Source organism: Felis catus, chromosome D3, assembly GCF_018350175.1.
Source record: "Felis catus isolate Fca126 chromosome D3, F.catus_Fca126_mat1.0, whole genome shotgun sequence".
NCBI lineage: Eukaryota > Metazoa > Chordata > Mammalia > Carnivora > Felidae > Felis > Felis catus.
In genome coordinates this window covers 5,248,501-5,268,834 of record NC_058379.1, presented here as the reverse complement: position 1 = coordinate 5,268,834, position 20,334 = coordinate 5,248,501, and the positions used below count along the sequence as shown (strand labels likewise).

The following is a 20,334-nucleotide window of genomic DNA, read 5'->3' as shown; positions in this document are numbered from 1 at the left end:
GACAGAGGCGCGGCGCGCGGCCCCCGAGCGCGCTAACGCGGTCCCCGCCGGAGCCGCGGCGTCCCCGGTGCGGCCCTCGGCCCCGCTCCCGACCCCGCATCCCGCCGGCCCCAGGATGGGCGCGCGCGCCTCGGGCGGGCCCCGGGCCCGGCCCGGGCTCCTGCTGCTTCTCCTGCTGCTGCTGCTCGGGCTCCTGGCCCCGGGCGCGCAGGGGGCGCGGGGCCGCGGCGGCGCCGAGAAGAACAGCTACCGCCGCACGGTCAACACCTTCTCGCAGAGCGTCAGCAGCCTGTTCGGCGAGGACAACGTGCGCGCCGCTCACAAGGTGGGCGCCGGGCTCGAGCCTGCGGTCACCTTGCCCGGGCCAACGCGCACCTGGCTCCCGGGGCCGGCCTGGGCCGTGCGCGGCCTCCGGGGCCGCCGGGCGGCGGGGAGAGGGGAGGCCGGCCTGCGCCCCGGGGCCTCTGCGGCCTGCGGCCCCCCGCGCGCGGCCGGGGTCGGGCCCGGCGGCCGGTGGCGGCGCATGGCCGGGGGCGGGGGGCGGGGGGCGGGCGCAGGGCCTCGGGGCGCCCTCTGCCCGGCGCCGCACTTCTCCTTGGACCTTGCCCGCGGGCGCGGCGCGGCCCCTGGGCTGCGCCCACGCCGGCCGCGCCTCTCATTCATTCATTCAGCGCGTTTGAATGAGCACCTACTGTGAGCCAGGCGCCGCGCGCGCTGCCCAGGGGGCGCCCTGCCCTCTCCCCAGCAACCCCTGCGTTTCTGCCAGCCTCGCGCCGACCCACTTCCCCCGAGCACCTTAGGCCCTCCTCCTTCTGCTGCGAAGATTTCTCGGCTTTTTTTTTTTTTTTTTTTAACTTTACAAGAAAAGAAAGGGACCGATGCAGTCTCCTCTGTTGCTTTGGCCCAGTAACCCTCCTGAGCTCCTACTGTGTGCCGTCCCTTGATTCGGAGCGTTTTTACTTTGGAGCTGCTGTGTCGAGCGCTCAGGAGGAGCGCGGGAACGTGTGTCCGCACCCTGCGCTGCCCTCTGGAGCCCGGTGGGACAGGCTTCATTCGGCCCGAGAAAGGGGAAGTGAATGAAAGACAGTTGCATGTGGTAACGTGGTTCCCTGAGGACAGCCCTTGCTGTTCCTCCCGTTGATGTCTTTGCTCCGGGCTGGCTAGCCCTGGGGTTTGGGAACTCAGGTTCTGGCTACCACTTGACGGGCTGCTCGGCTTTGGGCCACGTGTGGCTTCATTTCCCTGAGCCTCAGTTTCTTTATCCTCTAAAAGGGGCTAATAATAATATCCCCTTCATTATGCGGTTGTAATTATGAATGCTTCCTGTAATTATGGTGCTTTCCTGGCCCAGAGTAATGACTGAATGTGTGTCAACTACATCGTTTTGCTGACATTCCGGCCAAGGCACACATCCACTTTGCTTAGCCCTGCTGGAAGGACTTTCAGGATTAAAAAAAAAAAGTTTTCTGGTGCTTTAGATAAAACAAAACAAAACCTAACTCAGACTGGCATTCTTTTTGGGTCGAGATCAGAACTCTTTCTGGGGTGACCAAGGTTTGTGCCTTCCACAGGGCTAATACTAATCTGTTATTCGCTTAAAATGTGCTGAGTGCTTTTATAGATAGAGTCACTCAATTATTTCTCAGAAAAACCCTATGAGTAGGTACTGTTCATGTTTTCATTTTGTAGGTAGGGAAACTGAGGCACGGAGTGGTGATGTGAGTGGCTCCAAGTCAAACTGAGTGGCAGAGCTGGGAATTAAACCCAGGCAGCTGGTGCCTTCATGGGCCTTTATGCCTCATGACCCTTTCCGTTCCTCCCCTCCCCCCATCAACGCAGCATCTAGAAGGAGACTGACCTGACATTTCCTGCCGAGCGCCGTCGCCCAGACTGGCGGGGCTTGGGGGAGACTGTTTTGTTAATCTTAATCAAAAGATTAAGCACCAAAACTGGGTATGCTGGCGATGTCGTTTTCAGCATGCCTGGGGTTACTAAGTCGGAGCCAGACCGGCTTGGTGGGTTGTGAGGTTTGAGGGTGTTTAAAGAAACACCCCATGGTCTAAGCTAGGCCTCGTCTGAAATAAACCTGCGGTGCTCCGGTTTGGAGCATGGGCCTTGCTGTCCAACAGACATGGATTGGAATTACTAGCCTTTGATCCTGGGCCAGTTGACTTGACCTCTCTGTCTCCTCTCCAGAGGAGATGAATTGGAGGGCCGAATGCGACTAGGTTGTATAATACCAGGTACTGAATGATTTTTTAGTAAATGGTGGGAGATATTTACGTAAGAAAGGGACTCTGGTAGGAAAGTGATATACTAAATTATTCAATTAAAAATTATGAAGCGGCTTGTACATGAGTGTTCATCGGAGTGCTTTTCACGTTAGCCAAAGGGTGGAGACAACCCAAGTGTCTATCTGCTGATGCATGAATAAACTGTGGCCTGTCCAAGCATGGAATATTATCCGGCCATAAAGGGGAGTGGAGCACGGATAGGTGATACGCGGGCGAACCTTGCAAACAGGTGAAAGAAGCCAGACACAGAAGGCCACATATTGTACAGTGGCATTTGTGTGCAATGTTCCCGGACAAGCAAATCCATAGAGACTGAAAGCAGATGAGTGGTTGCTAAGGGGAGGGGGCAGGGTGGGGTGGAAAGTGACTGTTTCATCCATCGGGGGTTTCTCTTCCGGGCAGAAAATGTTCCGGAACTAGGCAGAGGTGACTTGCACAGCATTGTGAATGTACCATATGGCACTGAATCGTACACTTTAAAATGGTTCAACCGGTTAATGTTATGCTATGTGTATTTTACGACAATTTTCAAAAATTTCTTAAGCACCTGCCATATGAGCACAAGCCAGACAAAATCGTCCCCTCTCGAGGACCTTTCATAGGCAATAGCTAAGTCAGAGACTTAAAACAAGATTATTTCGGGGTACTAAGTGCCGTTAAAGAGGTAAGAGAAGATGATGTGCTAATGATGACAGGTAATCTTTGTTTAAGCTTAGGATGTGTCTCTCGCTGTTCTAAGAGAGAGAGCCTCTCTTATCAGCCCTGTTTTACGGAGAAGGAAAGTAAGGCAGTGAAAAGGTTGAACCTCTCGCCCCCAGTTCCACTAATCAGTTGGGGGGAGGACTGGGAGTGCCCACACTTGTCACCTCTGCAGAATTGGAAATGACTGGAACAGAGTGGCCAGGGAAGTGAGCTGAAAGAGAAGGAGCTGGAGGGACAGAACATCCCAGGCAAAGGCAACAGTGTGAGCAAAGGCCCTGTGGTAGGAACAGGTTTGGTGTGTGAGGGCCAGAGAGGGTCCGTAGTAGGGCTGTGGCAGAGTGAACAAGGGACAGAGGGAGATTGAGACCTAGGTCACACAGGACCTAGGGTTTAACAAGACATCAATAGTGATGCCAGAAAGGCCTTGTGGAGAGCCAGGAGGAAGAGATCTGGTGCCCTGCCTGGAGGCATTGGGCAGGGGATGGAGGAAGGGGTGTGAGTTGGGTCTGGGAAGATGGGTTGGCAGGGGAGGGAAGGGCTGAGACAAGGTTGGGGTCCGGTTCACAGGCGGCTGCGTTGGGGTGTGGATCTTGGGGAGCACAGGGGAAAAAATACAGCTGGACCCACGTGGTGGGAACATTTGAATGAGAAGCTGAGGGTTGGTGTTCTTATTAGTCCTTTGTTCCTTAGTTGTTTTGTTTTTAAGAAGATTAACATTTTTTTTTTTTAATAAGGCCGTAGCTGCATGCAATGCCATTTCACATAGTTCAAGAGTAAAAAAAAATAAATCTGCTTGCCCACTCTGACCCCATCTCCCATTTTCCTTCCCAGAGTAGCCTGGTGTTCTGAGCATCCGTACAGATCCTGCCCCTTTGTGGGTTTTCTGTTTTTCATTACGCATGCTGTTCCACTCCCCCCTCCCCCCCCCCCCCCCCCCCCCCCCCCCCCCCCCCCCCCCCCCCCCCCCCCCCCCCCCCCTCCTCCTCTTCTCCTTCTTCTCCTTCTCCTTCTTGACAAATTTTGGCAACCAGATCTTATTGGTACATAAAGCTTTGCTTCCTTCCTTTTGGAGGAGTGCAGAAAGCAAACCATCATTCAGGACGTACCATAATTGAACCCACGCCTAATAGCTGACATTTTGTTAGCGTCCCCTCTTGTGCCCTCCAAACCTGGCTGCAGTAAAGGTCTTTCTATAGAGATTTTTGTGTGCAGGTTGTTAGAAATGGAATCGCTGAGTCAAAGGGTCTGTGCGTTCACAAGTGTTTATTTTTACTTTTTTTTTTTTAAGTTTATTTATTTCGAGAGGGGGGTGGGGCGGACGAAGAGAGAAGCCCAAGCAGGCTCTGTGTTGTCCACGCAGAGCCCTCCCCGTGGGACCCGAGACCACACACGCGAGATCGTGACCTGAGCTGAAATCAAGAGTCGGACGCTCAACCCACGGAGCCCCCTCCATGCCCCCATTCACAAATTTTCAAGTTGGAATATAATCGGTGTGCTTTTCTCCATGAGAAGTATAAAGCATCGTGAACTGTCACACCCCGAACACACCCATGTCACCGGCATGCGGATCTAGAAATGGATTGTTCCTTGGGGCGCCTGGGTGGCACAGTCGGTTAAGCGTCCGACTTCAGCCAGGTCACGATCTCGCGGTCCGGGAGTTCGAGCCCCGTGTCGGGCTCTGGGCTGATGGCTCAGAGCCTGGAGCCTGTTTCCGATTCTGTGTCTCCCTCTCTCTCTGCCCCTCCCCTGTTCATGCTCTGTCTCTCTCTGTCCCAAAAATAAATAAACGTTGAAAAAAAAAAATTAGAAATGGATCGTTCCAGTTCCCCTGTCCCCCACCCCAAGGCAACCGCTCTCCTGACTTGTGGCAACATAAGTTAGTTTTGTGTTTACCCCCACTTCCATATACGCTTTCAATACCGGGAAAGACGACTGAATTGTTTTCCAAAGAATTCTGCCGGTTTGCATTCCTCCCGAACGTGTGAGCTCTACCTTCCACACCTTGTCCGACGAAGTGTGTCATTAAGTTTTTTATTACGTGTTTTATTGGTTTTATTACATCTTTTCACATATGCAGACTCCATCAGCCTTTTCTTGTCTGGAGACTGCCTTTTGTTTTCTTTGCCATTTTTTTCTATTCAGCTCTTTCTTTGTCTTTTGTTTTTGATTTTTTGAGATGCTGGCCCGTTTCGCTGTTTGCCGGCGAGCTTGTGGGGCAAAAATAACTCTGACGCTTTCCAGCCTTTTTTCCCCCGGCCGGTCTTAGCGGCTTTTTGGAGGTGTGACTGACATTACGCTTCGATAGACAGCGCATATTTAAAGTGGGACAAACGTGTCCGAAAGCGTACAAGTTGATAAATTTCGATGTGCGTGCACACCCGTGTAAACACCACCACAATCAAAACGTTTCTCGTTTTTATTACGAGAAATTTGGCAGTAAGGAACAGATGAAAGGCTGGAAAGAACAGCTAGAAACTTTCCCACTGAACCCACATTTTCACATTTTCCCCAAACTGGTTTCTCCCTTTTTCTTTACACACACACACACACACACACACACACACCACCCCGTTTTCTTCACGGAACCATTTGAAAGTAAGTTGCACGGGTGCCTGGGTGGCTCAGTCAGTTAAGCATCTGACTCTTGATTTTGGCTCAGGTCATGATCTCACGGTTTGTGGTCTGTGGTTTGTGAGATCGAGCCCCGTGTCAGGCTCTGAACTCACAGCACGGAGCCTCTCTCTGCCCCTCCCCTGCTCACGTGCGCACGCGCTCTCTCTCAAAATAAATAAACGTTAAAGAAAAGAGTAAGTTGCAAACATCATGACACTTTCTCCTACAGAACCACAATACCACGGTCCCTCCATCCCCCCAAATTACATTTAGTACAGTAAAAACTTGTCCCGTACAGTCTGTATTCACATTTCCTTCATAGCTTTAAAAAGAAAATCTAACACTTTATTAACCATGGCTCATTGCATTTGGTTTTCATGTCTCTTTAATGTCCTTTAGTCTGTCAGAGTCCCCTCACTTTTTGGGTGTGGGTGTGGGGAGCTTTTCTGACATTGACATTTTGGAATAGTGCAGACCAATTGTCTTTTTTGCTTTTCTTGTTTTGGTAACAGCTTTACTGAAAGTTCAGTAGTTTTGAGAATATTCAGACAGCTGCACGGCCCTCCCCACAGTCAATTTTATTTTTATTGATTGATTGATTGATTTAAAATATTTATTTATTTTTGAGAGAGAGAGAGAGCGCACAAGCTGAGGAGGGGCAGAGAAAGGGAGATACTGAATCCGAAGCAGGCTCCAGGCTCCGAGCTGTCAGCACAGAGCCCGACTTGGGGCTTGAACTCACAAACCATGAGATCGTGACCTGAGCCAAAGTCGGACGCTTAACTGACTGAGCCACCCAGGCGCCCCATTATTTGTTTTTGAGGGAGAGAGAGCAGGGGAGGGGCAGAGAGAGAATCCCAAGCAGGCTCTGTGCTGTCAGCAAAGAGCACAATGCGAGGCTCGATCTCATGAACTGTGAGATCATGACGTAAACCGAAATTGAGTCAGATGCTTAACCCACTGAGCCACCCAGTCGTCTCATCATTGTCTTTTGATTATAGCCCACAGGGTGAGGCTGGAATGGTATCTCACTGTGGTTTTGACAGACCAGTTCTTTCCTTCCGTCCGTCCTTCCTTCCTTCCTTCCTTCCTTCCTTCCTTCCTTCCTTCCTCTTTCTTTTCTTTCTTTCTTCTTTCTTTCTTTCTTTCTTTCTTTCTTTCTTTCTTTCTTTCTTTCTTCTTTCTTTCTTTCTTTCTTTCTTTCTTTCTTTCTTTCTTTCTTTCTTTCTTTCTTTCTTTCTTTCTTTCTTTCTTTCTTTCTTTCTTTCTTTCTTTCTTTCTTTCTTTCTTTCTTTCTTTCTTTCTTTCTTTCTGATTTTATTTTTAAGTAATCTCTACACCCAACATGGGACTCAAACTCACAACCCCAAGATCAAGAGTCACATGCTCCACCGACCCAGCCAGCCAGTCGCCCGCAGACCAGTCATTTCTTGAAATGTCCCGTGGTGTGGTCGGATTGTTTCCTCGCGGTTAGGATGAGGGCACACGTCCGTCCGGATCTGGCAAGATTTCCCCTGAAGGGGTCTTGTGTCCCTGCCTTGTGCCCTGGAGGTGCCTTTCCCTTTTGTGACCCATTTGTGATCCGGGCGTCGGTTCCAGTCTTTCCTGTTCGTGCAATCTTTGCGCTTCTGGGTGTTCTTCACATGCTTGGGCAAACTCGAAACGGCAGAAACCCCACTCCTCCTCTGACTCGCTCGTCAGGACACATTTGCTGATTTTCCCTGGAGCCCATTTGCACAAGCCAGGGGGTGACGGGCCGAGGGAAGGTTGGGGCGGAGGCAGGTGCCCTCGGGAGATGGACGTCCAGGCTTCTCTGCTACAAGAGAAGGGATAACGAAATCCAGGCTTCAGTAATTTTGTCCCTCCCACCGTGACGGCCGCCGGCCTCGAGTTAATTCACCTGAATCTCCCTTGTTTTCGTATTTCATACTGAACACTGTCCAACAGGTTCAAAGGCAGAGAGAATCCTGTAATGAACCCTGGGCCCACCAGCCACTGCTTCCACGAATCAACCTTCTGCCATCCTTTTTCAAGCTTATTTATTTATTTTGGGGGGGGGGGCAGACAGAGAATCCCAAGCAGGTTCCCTGCTGTCAGCCCAGAGCCCGACGCGAGGCTCCATTTCCCGAACCGTGAGATCAGGACCTGAGCCGAGATCAAGAGTCACACGCTCTACCCACTGAGCCACCCGGGCTCCCCTCTTCCTCTGCCCTTTATGTCCACAGCGGCTTCTGTGGCGAAGTTGGGACTTGCCCTGGAGGCAAGGCCACGTTCACGTTTGGCTGGGTGTGTTTGCTCGACCCCCGCGGGCCGGTGGTGGGAGAACCGTTCCAGGCTCCGGGCCGTGTTGTGACCCCCTGTTAGTGGCTGGGGCCGCCCTCCCAGTGCCACATACGGGGCAGCTCGAACAGTAGGAATTTACTAGAAAACTGAGACCCTGGTGTCTCTCCATGGTGTGCGGGCAGCTGTCTTCTCCCTGCGTCCTCGCGGGGTCTTTGCTCTGTATGCGTCTGTGTCCCCATCTCCTCCCCAACAGGTCCCGTTGGCTTAGGGCTCAGCCTGGTGACTCCATTTTACATTTCTTACCTCTCCAAAGGCCCTGTCGTCAACTCCAGTCACATTCGGAGGGCCTGGCGATTAGGGCTTCGACATGGGAAATCTGCAGGCACAAGGTTCGTCCCCCTGAGGGCTCCCGGATGCCCTTCACAGGGTGAAGTGGGCCAAGGTGTCACAGGGCTGTATCCAAAGCAACAGCGCCAGCCCCCAGGGCCCAGGGCCAGTCTGTCCTGCTCCTGGCTAGAAGGCCAGCAGTGGGCCCTTCTCTGCTCTCAACCTCTCCTGCCCAGACCAGTTTCCGGGACGGGTCTGTTCTTTCTCCTGAGCGATGCCAGTCATGTTTGGGCCTGAGGGTTTCCCAAGAATGGCAGGTCTCCAAGCACCTACCTGGAGACCAGCGTGGGTAGGCGATGAGACAGAAGCGTCCCTAGCCTTCTGCCGCCCGGGCTCCCGGTCTGTGCCAGCACCACGCGGAGGCCTTTACAGGTCGGAACGTCCAATCCTGTCTTTGCCCCATTTGACAGCTGACAAAGCTGAGGCACAGAGAGGTTCAGCAACGTTGAGCGGCCGTGTCTCTTCCTTCCAAAATAGCTGTTTCCTCGCACCCCTCCTGGGGGGCTCAGTGCCCTCCGAAGGACCCGATACCCTTTTCTCACAAAAGCCTTGGCGTTCCTTCCTTCTTCCTCCTTCCGAACAAATGGTAAAGCCTGCTACCTGGTTTTACCGACAGACACGCACGGATCGAACATACTTTCTGCGAGAGGACGCACAGAACAGGGGTGCCCGTCAAGTGGAACGCTATCTGCCACCATAAAAAGGAATAAACTACTGAGTCCTGGTACAACACGGGAAATGTTATTTTGAGAGAAAGAAGCCAGACGCAAGAGGTCACCTGCTGTATGATTCCGTTTGTACGGAAAGTCCAGGAGAGGCAAATCCGTGGAGACAGACAGATTAGCGGTTGCCTAGGTTGGGGAGGAGGGATGGGGGTTGGCTGCTGATGAGTACGGGTTTCTTTCTTTCTTTCTTTCTTTCTCTTTTTTTTAAGACTATTTATTTATTTTGGGAGAGAGCCATCGAGCAGGGGAGGGGCAGAGAGAGGGAGAGAGAGAATCCCAAGCAGGCTCCGCGCTGTCAGCACAGAGCCCAATGTGGGGCTCGATCCCACAAACCGTGAGATCGTGACCTGAGCCGAATTCAAGAGTCAGACGCTTAAATGACTGAGCCAGCCAGGCACCCCCTTTTTAAAAACATTTGATTTTATTTTACTTTTTGTTTTAAGCAGGCTCCACTCAGAACGTGGGGCTCGAACTCATGACCCCAAGATCAAGAGTCGCATGCTCTACCGACTGAGCCAGCCAGACAGCCTGTTTTCTTTTTGTTGTTTGTTTTTTGTTTTTAAAATTTTTTAAATTTACATCAAAGTTAGCATACAGTGCAACAATGATTTCAAGAATAGATTCCTTTAATGCTTCTTACTCATTTAGCCCATTCCCCGCCCCCCCCACAACCCCTCCAGCAACCCTCTGTTTGTTCTCATATGAGTGAAGTCATATGACTTTTATCTTTCTCTGACTCATTTCACTTAGCATAATACCCTCCAGTTCCATCCACGTAGTTGCAAATGGCCAGATTTCATTCTCTTTGATTGCCGAGTAATACTCCATTGGATATATATCACATCTTTATCCATTCATCCATCGATGGCCATTTGGGCTCTTTCCATACTTTGGCTATCGTCGATAGTGCTGCTATAAACACGGGGGTGCCTGTGTCCCTTCAAAACAGCACATCTGTTTCCCTTGGATAGATACCTAGTAGTGCGATTGCTGGGTCGTAGAGTAGTTCTATTTTTAATTTTTTGAGGACACTCCACGCTGTTTTCTAGAGTGGCTGCACTCTAGAGTGGATGCGTTCCCATCCCTGTTTTTGTTTTTGTGTTTGTCTTTAATGCCAGCTCTTCCATTGTATATTTTTTTTTACCCTCCCATTTCAAAATAGCTTCATCGAGGTATAATTCACGTGTTCTACAATTCACCCCCTTAAAGTGTACCGTTCAGTCCTCGTTAGTCCGACCACAGAGCTGTGCAATCATTACCACAGTCGATGTTAGGACATTTCCTCACTGCTAAAAGAAATTTTAGCTCTCACAGCCCCTGGCAACCAGCAGTCTACTTTCTGCCTCTGTGGGTTTGCCTCCTCTGGACTTTTCCTACAGATGGAGTCGTACGATACGTGGTCTTTTGCATCCGGCTTCTTTCCCTTAGCATCGTGTTTCAAGGTTCACTGACGCGGAAGCTCGTGGTAACTCATTCCGTTTTATGGCCAAATAACATCCCACTGTATGGATGGACCAGGCTTTGTTTCTCCATCCGTCAGCTGATGGCCACGTGGTCTTTACGTGTACAAATCCCTTTAGTGTGATGACCTAAGGAGAAAAGGATGATTCCTTGCAGGACGTGCTCTGGGGTCAGGGCTCAGTGCGAGTATGGGATGTCGGTGGGAATTTTGACCATTTACCATGTGCTCGAGGCATTTCATATGAGTATCCCGCTTAATGCTAAAATACCCAGTTGGGGTAGATACTAGTACATGCATTTAGTTAGCGGGAACTCTGATACGTATCATATGTGTGTATACACACACACATAGAAACAGAGCTGGGATTTGAACCCAGGCCCTTAAACTCAGCCACACGCGCTCTCAGCCAAGCCACAGAACTAGCACAGAGGTTACTGGAGTCCTGTCTCTCCTGGTGGCTGATTCAACTCTGCTCTCTTTCCCCTTGCATCCTGGAGCAGTGATCCAGCCATAAGGTCTGGTTCAAAATGCTGTAGCCAGGGCTCCTGGGTGGCTCAGTCGGTTAAGTGCCCAACTCTTGATTTCGGCACAGGTCACGATCCCATGGTTCGTGGGTTCGAGCCCCACATCGGGCTCTGCGCTGACAGTGCAGAGCCTGCTTGAGAATCTCTCTCTCCCTCTCTGACCCTCCCCCACTTGTGCCCTCTGTCTCTAAATAAATAAATAACTTAAAAACAATAGCCATTTCACTCCAAGGCATTGATCGCCCACATGTGAGCCAAAGTGCACAAGTACAGGGCTCCCCTGTGTCACTCCCCTTTGCTGCAGTAGCGTGGGTGGGAATAGCCTAGGTGTCCATGGGTAGGGGATCACTCAAACATCTTTAAGGAGAACAAGGCAGCTCTGTACGGTCTGAGGCAGAGTGTCACGTGAGAAAACCGTGCATAGTCACTGGCGCTTGGAGGAAGAATGTTTGTCTGCTGCTAGTCCCCCGGTGCATCAAAGGGAAGCCACAGAATAACGACAGAGCCTCCAGAAGGAGATTTGCATTATGGGGAGTGAGATGGGAGGGTTAGTTTTCACTGACTTCCCATTTGCAACTTTGAGTTTTATACCATGTGTACAGAATAGCACTTATTAAAAATAATAACCGGGTGAATGAGACTACACCTCATAGAGCTGTCCCTCCAGCCTGGTCTTTCTCTGGAATCACCTGTAGAGATCAGGAAGCCCTCCGAGGACCTGGGTCCTTAAAGCCAGGTGGACATGGGTCTCTAGTGTTTCCCTCATGCCCAGGAGATGTGATACAGCTCACATGTGAGAGCCACCGCCCTCCCACCCTTCCTGTCCCAGGAGGCAGCACCCAACGTCCAGGCGGAATGGGAGGGGGTGGAAACTCCCACCATTTAAAAATGATAAACCAGGGGCGCCTGGGTGGCTCAGTCGGTTAAGCGGTTAAGCGTCTGCCTTCGGCTCAGGTCATGATCTCGCAGTTTGTGAGTTCGAGCCCCGCCTCGGGCTCTGTGCTGAAGGCTCAGAGCCTGGAGCCAACTTCCGATTCTGTGTCTCCCGCTCTCTGCCCCTCCCCCATTCATGCTCACACACACTCTCTCTCCTTCAAAAATAAACATTAAAAAAATAAATAAAAGATAAAGGTGAGAAATCAGGCAGAGAAAAGAAGGAGACCTTGAGCTTGACGTGGGCAGGAGGGCTTCAGGAGAAGTCAGAGGTGGAGTGGATCAGCTTTGTGGGGACCTCCTGTCTCCCCCTCGGCCCGTGGAGGAGGAGGCCTGAGCAGATTTCGCCCAGCTCCTGGCCCACCAAGCTCATGTCTGTGCCCAGGCTACTCGGCCACTCCTGCTGTGTCCTTCATCACTGGCCGGCTCTGTTTTCCCACTAACGCATAAACCAATGGGCCTGGCTGGACCAGGAGAAGGGGGCGTTGTCCCAGTCAGTGGTAGTGACCACTCTCTTGTTTTTGCAGTTCCTGACCAGGCTGACCGAGAGGTTCGTGCTGGGGGTGGACATGTTCATCGAAACGCTGTGGAAAGTTTGGATGGAGCTCTTGGATGTTCTTGGACTTGATGGTACGTGGCGGGGGGGGTGGGGGGAAGGCATTCATTGAAGGTGCTGTTTTATTCGAGTGGTTATCAAAGTGTGGATGCAGTACCCATAATGGGTGGCACACAGGACCCCTTGGGGGGGGTAGTGAGGACACAAATGAACACTTAAAAAAATTTTTTTAAGGTTTGCTAATTTATTTACAGAGAGACAGAGACAGTGTGAGCGGGGGAGGGCCAGAGAGAGAGAGAGAGGGAGAGAATCCCAAGCCAGCTCTGCACTGTCAGCACAGAGCCCGATGTGGGGCTTGAACTCATGAACCGTGAGAACGTCACCTGAGCCAAAATCAAGAGTCGGATGCTTCCCTGACTGAGCCACCCAGGTGCCCCACAAATGAACATTTTTTATTGTGATAGTTGCATAAAGAAATGGCCCGTCAAAACTGAGATTCACAGATGCTGTTTAGGGTAAGGTACGTGTGGGTAGGGCTGATTCGTCGGCCCCCAGGCAAACCGCAAAGACCAGAGGTGGGGCCTCCGGGGTGTTGGGACCCATCACAAACTCCTACCTACAGTTATTTAGGCACAAAGGGATTTCATACAGAGCTTGAGGCGGTCCCAGAGCCGTGCCTAGAACGCTGCCGAACTGGCCTGCCGTGGGAGTTGCTGCTCTGTGCGGAATCAGGAGGCTACTGCTGGAACGGTTCAATTCAAGGACTCGGCCCCGGTCCAGGCTGCCACCTCTCCCGCCAGGAAGTCTGCAGCCGCCCGTGTTGAGGCCCCAAGACCACCCCCAGGTTCGGCGAATCACCAAGAGGACTCAGGACTCCGTGTTATCGTCATGCTCACGGCTGTGATTTATTCCAGTGCAAGGACACAAAACACCCTCAGCAAAAGGGGACAGGCCGGTGGGAGCCCCACAGGAAACCCTAATTCCGCCAGTAACGATTTGTGGTGACGCGTGTAAAGTCTCTGCGCCCAGGGTGTTTCTTAGGGGCTGGTCATGTGGGCACCTTCTGCCCGGCACCTGGCAAAATTCCCGACACCCCGCGGGAAAGCAGGTGGTCAGCATAAACCACAGAATGTGTGCAAATAGTCCAGGCACAGGGAGCCCCCGTTATCAGGGAATGGAGGGAAGGCCCCTCCACTACCCGTGTTCTTTCCACCCCCCAAGCGGATAACTCAACTCTCCGTGAGTTGACGAGGCGTCCCACGAATTGAACTGAATTCTGAGCCCGGCTACCTGGAGGTATAATGTCAGAGCGAGCCCACGGGGTCAGGGCTCATCCCACAGGACTGCCTCTCCCTCTTCAGATGCCAGTTGCAAGCCCCCCCCCCCCACCCGCCCCGTGCTTCTGACCAAGCAAGTGGCTCTAGCTCGGAGGTTCCCCTTCCTTGGGTTTGGTTAATTTGCCAGAGCACCTCACGGAACTCCAGAACACCACTTACTAGCTCAGCAGTTTATTGTAGGAGGATGTAACTCAGGACCAGCCCGATGGAGGAGATGTTCGGGTGCGTTCTGTAGGAAGATGCACGGAGCTTTGATGTTCCCTGAGCTCCCCATCCCAGAAGCTCCTGTCGGGTTTTTGTGGTGGCTCTGTCACACGGGCACGATTGATGAAGCCATTGGCCGTCGGTGACTGACTCAGCCTCCAGCCGCTCTCCCCTCCCTGGAGGTCAGGGGATGGGTCTGAAATTCCAACCTTCTCCTCACGATGGGTTCTCCTGGTCCCCCATCCTCAGGGCCTGTCCAGAGGTCACTGTGTCAACACATACTCAGGTGTGGCCGAAAGGACCCTGTTAAGAATTAATCCAAAGTTTCTAGGAGGAGCTCTGTGCCAGGAATGAGGACAAAGACCAAATATATATATATATATATACACACACACACACACACACACACACACACACACACACACACACACACATGCATATACTTCTTCTTATAAATCGCCATATCACCCTCCAGAAACCCAAGTTCCCAGATGTCAGCCAAGGGCCATATTAATCCTTTCCAGCACCTCTTTCTAGAGAGCGGACTCGGGCCTGCCGTGTTAACCCGTTCCTGCCATACTTCCTAATTCCGTGTCCTCTCTTGGCCCCTTGTGGTTCCTTCTCAACAAACCAGCCAGGGTGATTTTAGTTTCTATTAGTTCTTTTGTTGCACAGAGTGATTAAAAAAAAAAAAAAAAGGATCAGTCAGGTTAAGTCGTTCACCTTAAAACTGCCCAGTGACTTCTGTTCCTCTTGGAATTGACACAGGGCTCCCACGGGGACCGTCGGCTCCAAGGATCTGCCCAGCCTCCCCACCCAGCCCCGGCCTCCGTCCTGTCCTTGGACCTGCCTGCTCAGGTCTTTCCCATCCTTGGGTCTCTGGTACATGACACCTCCTCCAGGGGGCCCATCCTGACTACCCCATGTACAGGGACCCTGTTCTCACGCCTACAATCCCTTGTCAGCTGTAATGTTCTGCAGCGTGCACACGTGTGTGTATATGTTTATTGCCCATATTTCTTCCGGAATCAGCTCCTGTGAGCAGGGTTTTGCCCATCTCCCCCAGGCTGCACCCTCCACCTCACTCTGCCTCTGGTGGACAGGGTCCCGTCATTAATAAAAGTTGGGGGACTCTTGGCCCCTCTGCTTCGCTGCTGGTGGGAGTTCACTTGTGTCCCCTCAAAAGTATCCCAAAAGCTCCAGTATCTAAGAATGTGACCTTATTTGGGAATGGAGTCTTTGCAGATGTGATCAAGTTAGGATGGGGTCTATCCTGGATTAGAGTGGCTCCTAAATCCCACCAGACAGTGTCTGGTGTCCTTGTAAGAAGAGGGAAATTTGGACACAGAGACAAACACACAGAGAGGAGATGGCCCTATGGACACAGATGCAGAGACTGGAGGGACGTGGCCACAAGCCAAGGGTGCCTGGAGCCCCCAGGAGCTGCAAGAGGCAGGAGGGACTCCCTCTGAGCGCTCAGGGAGCACGGCCCTGCCCGCACCTTGATTTCAGAATTCTGGCCCCCAGCGGGCAAGACGACACAGTCCCAATGCTCTAGCAATGCCACTCGCAGCCTCCTGGGAGTCGGGCTGAGCCAACACACAACCCAGATACGGCAACTGTGTGCAATCCCGCTCGGAGTCTGTATTCGCCACCCGCCCAGATTGTTAAACTCTCGGTATTTCCATCCCCGGCCAACAAGGGGCCCTGGAGAAGCAAACCTGATTGCAAAAAGTTGCATGCAGCTTGGAGCGGAAAGCTGTGGTGGAGACAGCCTCCTGATTACCTGGGAGGGGATCAGAACAGAGTCATTCCGCAGAGGCCCCACATGCTTGCGTTCGTGGGGAGGGCAGCTGGCACGTTCCGGAGGTGAAAGAACCCCTCCCACGTCATGTTCCCCCCTTGTATTTGGCGCATAAACTTCAAAGCATCCAGAGGCCTTTGGGATTTTCAGCTTCTGCTTAGAAGTCTGAGCACGCAGGAGGCTTTACGGGAAATAGCGTTCCGAAGTTGGATGTTCTGGTGCACAAGGTCTCCATGAGCACAATCCTCTAATTCCTGTCTCCAGAATCTCTTGGGGTACCGGTTAAAGTGGAGCCTCCTTAGCCAGAGCCGTCCAGTAGAAAGAGAGCGCCCGATGATGTCACATGATCCAGTTGCCACGTTAAAAAAAGTGAAAAGAAACCGGCGACAGTAACTTAATAAGGTTATTTCGGTTAACCCAAGAGATTCAAACTCTCGTCATCTCAACTTGTGGTAAGCGTGTGGAATTATGAATGAGGCGTCTTTACATTTTGGGGGGGGGGGGGTGAGGCCTTCGTGATCCAGCCCGTATTTGACACAGCACATCCCAGTTCAGACGTGCCACGTTTCAAGCGCTCAGTGGCCACACGTGGCCGATGGCTCCCATAACGGACACCGTGGCGCTAGCCTGCTCTAGACCCGGTGGCTCAAGTCACTCTTCCGGGAAGGAGTTGGAAGGATGCACTTAAAGCCTCGTCCCTTCATCAGGCTGTTTACTCTGTCTGAAGCCTTGGGAGCCGCTTCTGACACACGCACGCTCGTGAGACGCATCAGGGTAGCGCAGTCCGCAAACCAGACCCCCTGCCTCGAGATCCCAGCTCCGCCCTGTCCTCGCTGCGGGACCCGGGGCAAGTCACGCTGTGTGCCTGACCCCGCCCCCCCCCCCACCCCGTGTGGAAAACGCTACGTATCATCAGCACGTCGTGAGGACCAGATGACAATTTGTGCGGAGCCATCAGAGCAGCGCGTGGGCCCGCGGTAAATACCTTGTGACCCCTTCACGGCTTACGGAGGGGATCCGCTCCGAAAAGTCATTCGTCAGGCCCCTGTGGGACCCACCCAGGCTCGATTCCCCACGCCGAGGGCCGTCTGTGTCCGGCTGCACACGCAGCCGGCTTTCCCCTGGCTCTGAATCGGGGTGGACCCCTAATCCGGTAGGACCGGTGACCTCGCGGGGAGCTTGGGCCCAGCGGCCGCGGGGAGAAGGCCAGCTGAAGATGAAAGTCTCGGAGTCAGGGGGATGCTCCCACGAGTCAAGAAGACCACGGATCGCCCACACCCCCCAGAGGCTGGGGAGAGGCCTGGGACGGGCTGTCCCCCCGGCGGCCTCAGAAGGCGCCACCCTGCTGACGCCTTGACCTCAGACTGTGTGCGAATACATACGTTCCCGTCGCCTAAGCCCTTCGGCCTGTGCTGCTTTGTTGTGGCAGCTCCGAGAAGCGGGTTCAGGCAGGAGTGATGAGTTGCTCATGTTCTAGGTGCGATTTTTAGGGCCTCCAGCGAGGCACACTGCTTCTTACCCCCCTCGCTGGATTGCGGCGCGGGTTTCAGCGAGGCCGTGCCTGTGTCAACATTCTCTGCCCTAGTCCTAGATCCACCCCCACCGAGGGTCCTTGTCCTCGCTGGTCACCTAACTTAGCCCCTTGTTACCCTGATAATAACACGTGGTATGTAGCTTCAGATATACATAGGCTAGTCCGGTGGTTCTCAAAGTATGCTCTGAGGAACCCTGGAGGGGGTTCCTGAGGCCCCTCAGGGGGACCGTGAGGTCCCCCCCTTCTCCAGCAACCTGTGTGAGGCCAGGCATTCAAGGGGATCCTTCGATGTATCAATTCCACGTTGATAATATGTCGCATATGTTGGGCTAAATATCTTTTTTTTTTTTAAGTTTATTCATTTATTTTGAGAGAGAGAGAGAGAGATCACACCAAGTGTGCACGTAAGTGGGGGAGGGGCAGAGAGCGAGGAGAGACAGAATCCCAAGCAGGCTCCTCGCTGGTAGCAGAAAGCCCCATGCCGGGGCTCAAAGTCACCAACTGTGAGATCGTGACCTGGGTCGAAATCAAGAGTCAGACACTTAACCAACTGAGCCACCCAGGCGCCCCTGTTGGGCTAAACATCTTAATGTTAATTTTGCCTATTTCTTTTTTGCCCTTTTTAATGTGGCTACTAGAAATATTTGTTTGTTTTGTTATTCATTCATTTATTTATTTAAAGTAGGTATTCTAAGCGTGCCTGGGTGGCTCAGTCAGTTAAGCGTCTGACTTCGGCTCAGGTCATGATCTCACTGTTCGTGAGTTCGAGCCCCGCATCGGGCTCTGTGCTGATGGTGTGACGTCGGCTTGGGATTCTGTCTCTCCTTCTCTCTGACCGTCCCCGACCTGTGCTCGCTGTCTCTCTCAAAATAAATAAATGAACTTTAAAAATAAAATAAAACAAAGATTTTATTCTTAAGTAATCTCTACACCCAACACAGGGCTCAAACTCACAGCCCCAAGATCAACAGTTGCATACTCTGTGGACTGAGCCAGCCAGGTGCCCCTAGAAATGTTTAAAATCTATCTGTGGCCCACGTTTGTGGCTGACATTCTGTTTCTGTGAATTCAAAACCAGATCTGAGGATCCAGCTCTCTCCTAACAGGCCAGATATTTAAAAAAAAAAAAAAAAAAAAAAGAGTTGTAAAAATGCAAAACATCTCACTGTTTTCATCATCGGGATTTTTTGGTTCTGTTTTGGAAATCAGTTATTCTTCTCGAAAAATATATTATTTGTGTTAGCCTGTAATGGGTCCATTGTTATTTTTTTTCCAAATTTTTATTTAAATTCTAGTTAGTTAACATATAGTCTGTAATACTGGTTTCGGCAGTAGAATTTAGTGATTCATCATGTGTTATACCCAGTGCTCATTATAACAAGTACTCTCCTGGGACGCCTGGGTGGCTCAGTCGGTTGAGCCACTGACTTCGGCTCAGGTCATAATCTCGCGGTTTGTGAGCTCAAGCCCTGTGTCGGGTTCTGTGCTGACGGCTCGGAGCCTGGAGCTGCTTCGGATTCTGTGTCTCCCTCTCTTCTGCCCCTCCCCCACTCATGCTCGTGCTCTCTCTCTCTCTCTCTCTCCCCCTCTCTCTGTCAAAAATAAATAAACATTAAAAAAAAATTAAAAACAGGGGCGCCTGGGTGGTGCAGTCGGTTAAGCGTCCGACTTCAGCCAGGTCATGATCTCGTGGTCCGTGAGTTCGAGCCCCGCGTCAGGCTCTGGGCTGATGGCTCAGAGCCTGGAGCCTGTTTCCGATTCTGTGTCTCCCTCTCTCTCTGCCCCTCCCCCGTTCATGCTCTGTCTCTCTCTGTCCCAAAAATAAATAAAAAACGTTGAAAAAAAAATTTTAAAAAAATAAAAAAAAAAACAGAAAAAAAAAAAATTAAAAACAAAAACCAAGTACCCTCCTTAGTACCGATCACCCATTTAGCCCACCCCCCACCCACTTCCCTGGGTTCATTGCTATTTCTAAACGAGTTAATAATAACAATGTTTAAAAATTAATTTATATTGGGGCGCCTGGGTGGCTCAGTTGGTTAAGGGTACAACTCTTGAATTTGACTCAGGTCATGATCCCAGGGTCTGGGATTAAGCTGTAAGTCGGACCCCATGCTGAGTATGGAGCTTGCCTAAGATTCTCCCTCTCTCTCTGTCTCTGCCCCTCCCCCTCCCCCTGCACACAATGCTCTCTCTCTCTAAAATAAAAAAAATAAATAAAAATAAATAAATTAATTAATTTATATCTTTTGCTTAATTTTTCCATGAACCCAAAACCCCTCTGAAAAATTAAGACTATTTAAAAAAAGAAAATGTTTGGGGCGCCTGGGTGGCTCAGTTGGTCAGGCGACTGACCTCGGCTCAGGTCATGATCTCGCAGTTTGTGAGTTCGAGCCCCACGTCGGGCTCTGTGCTGACAGCTCGGAGCCTGGAGCCTGCTTCAGATTCTGTGTCTCCCTCCCTCTCTCTCTCTGCCCCTCCCCTGCTCACACTCTGTGTCTCTCTGTCTCTCAATAATAAATAAACTTTAAAAATAATTTATAAAAAAAAATTTGTTTAAGAAAAATTAGCCTGGAAGTATGAGGTATATTTAAGTACAAAATCATAATGAAATTTGTTGTTGTTGTTTTAATTTTTTTTTTTTTTTTTAGCATTTATTTATTACAGAGAGAGACAGAGCGTGAGCAGGGGATGGGCAGAGAGAGAGGGAGACACAGAATCTGAGGCAGGCTCCAGGCTCTGAGCTGTCAGCACAGAGCCCGACGTGGGGCCCAAACTCACAAACTGCGAGATCATGACCTGATCCGAAGTCGGACGCTTAACTGACTGAGCCACCCAGGCGCCCCATAGTGTTGTGACTTTGAGAAGAATGTTTACTCTTAAAACACGAGAGCCATCAGAATTGGAAAAGAAGAAGTAAAATTATCTGTTTGCAGGTGGCATGATTTATCCATAGAAAATCCTAGAGACTCCACG

General features: G+C 51.4%; 1 protein-coding gene across 1 annotated transcript in view; it reads left to right on the top strand.

The window, feature by feature from the left end:
• Positions 1-20,334, top strand: part of BRI3BP (BRI3 binding protein) — a 28,352-nt gene continuing 8,018 nt past the window's right edge. Inside the window, exons 1-2 of the mRNA XM_023241281.2 lie at positions 1-325; positions 12,451-12,553. Of these exons, the coding sequence (XP_023097049.1) occupies positions 116-325; positions 12,451-12,553 (313 nt within the window). The 5' untranslated portion in view covers positions 1-115. The remainder of the gene's footprint in view (positions 326-12,450; positions 12,554-20,334) is intronic.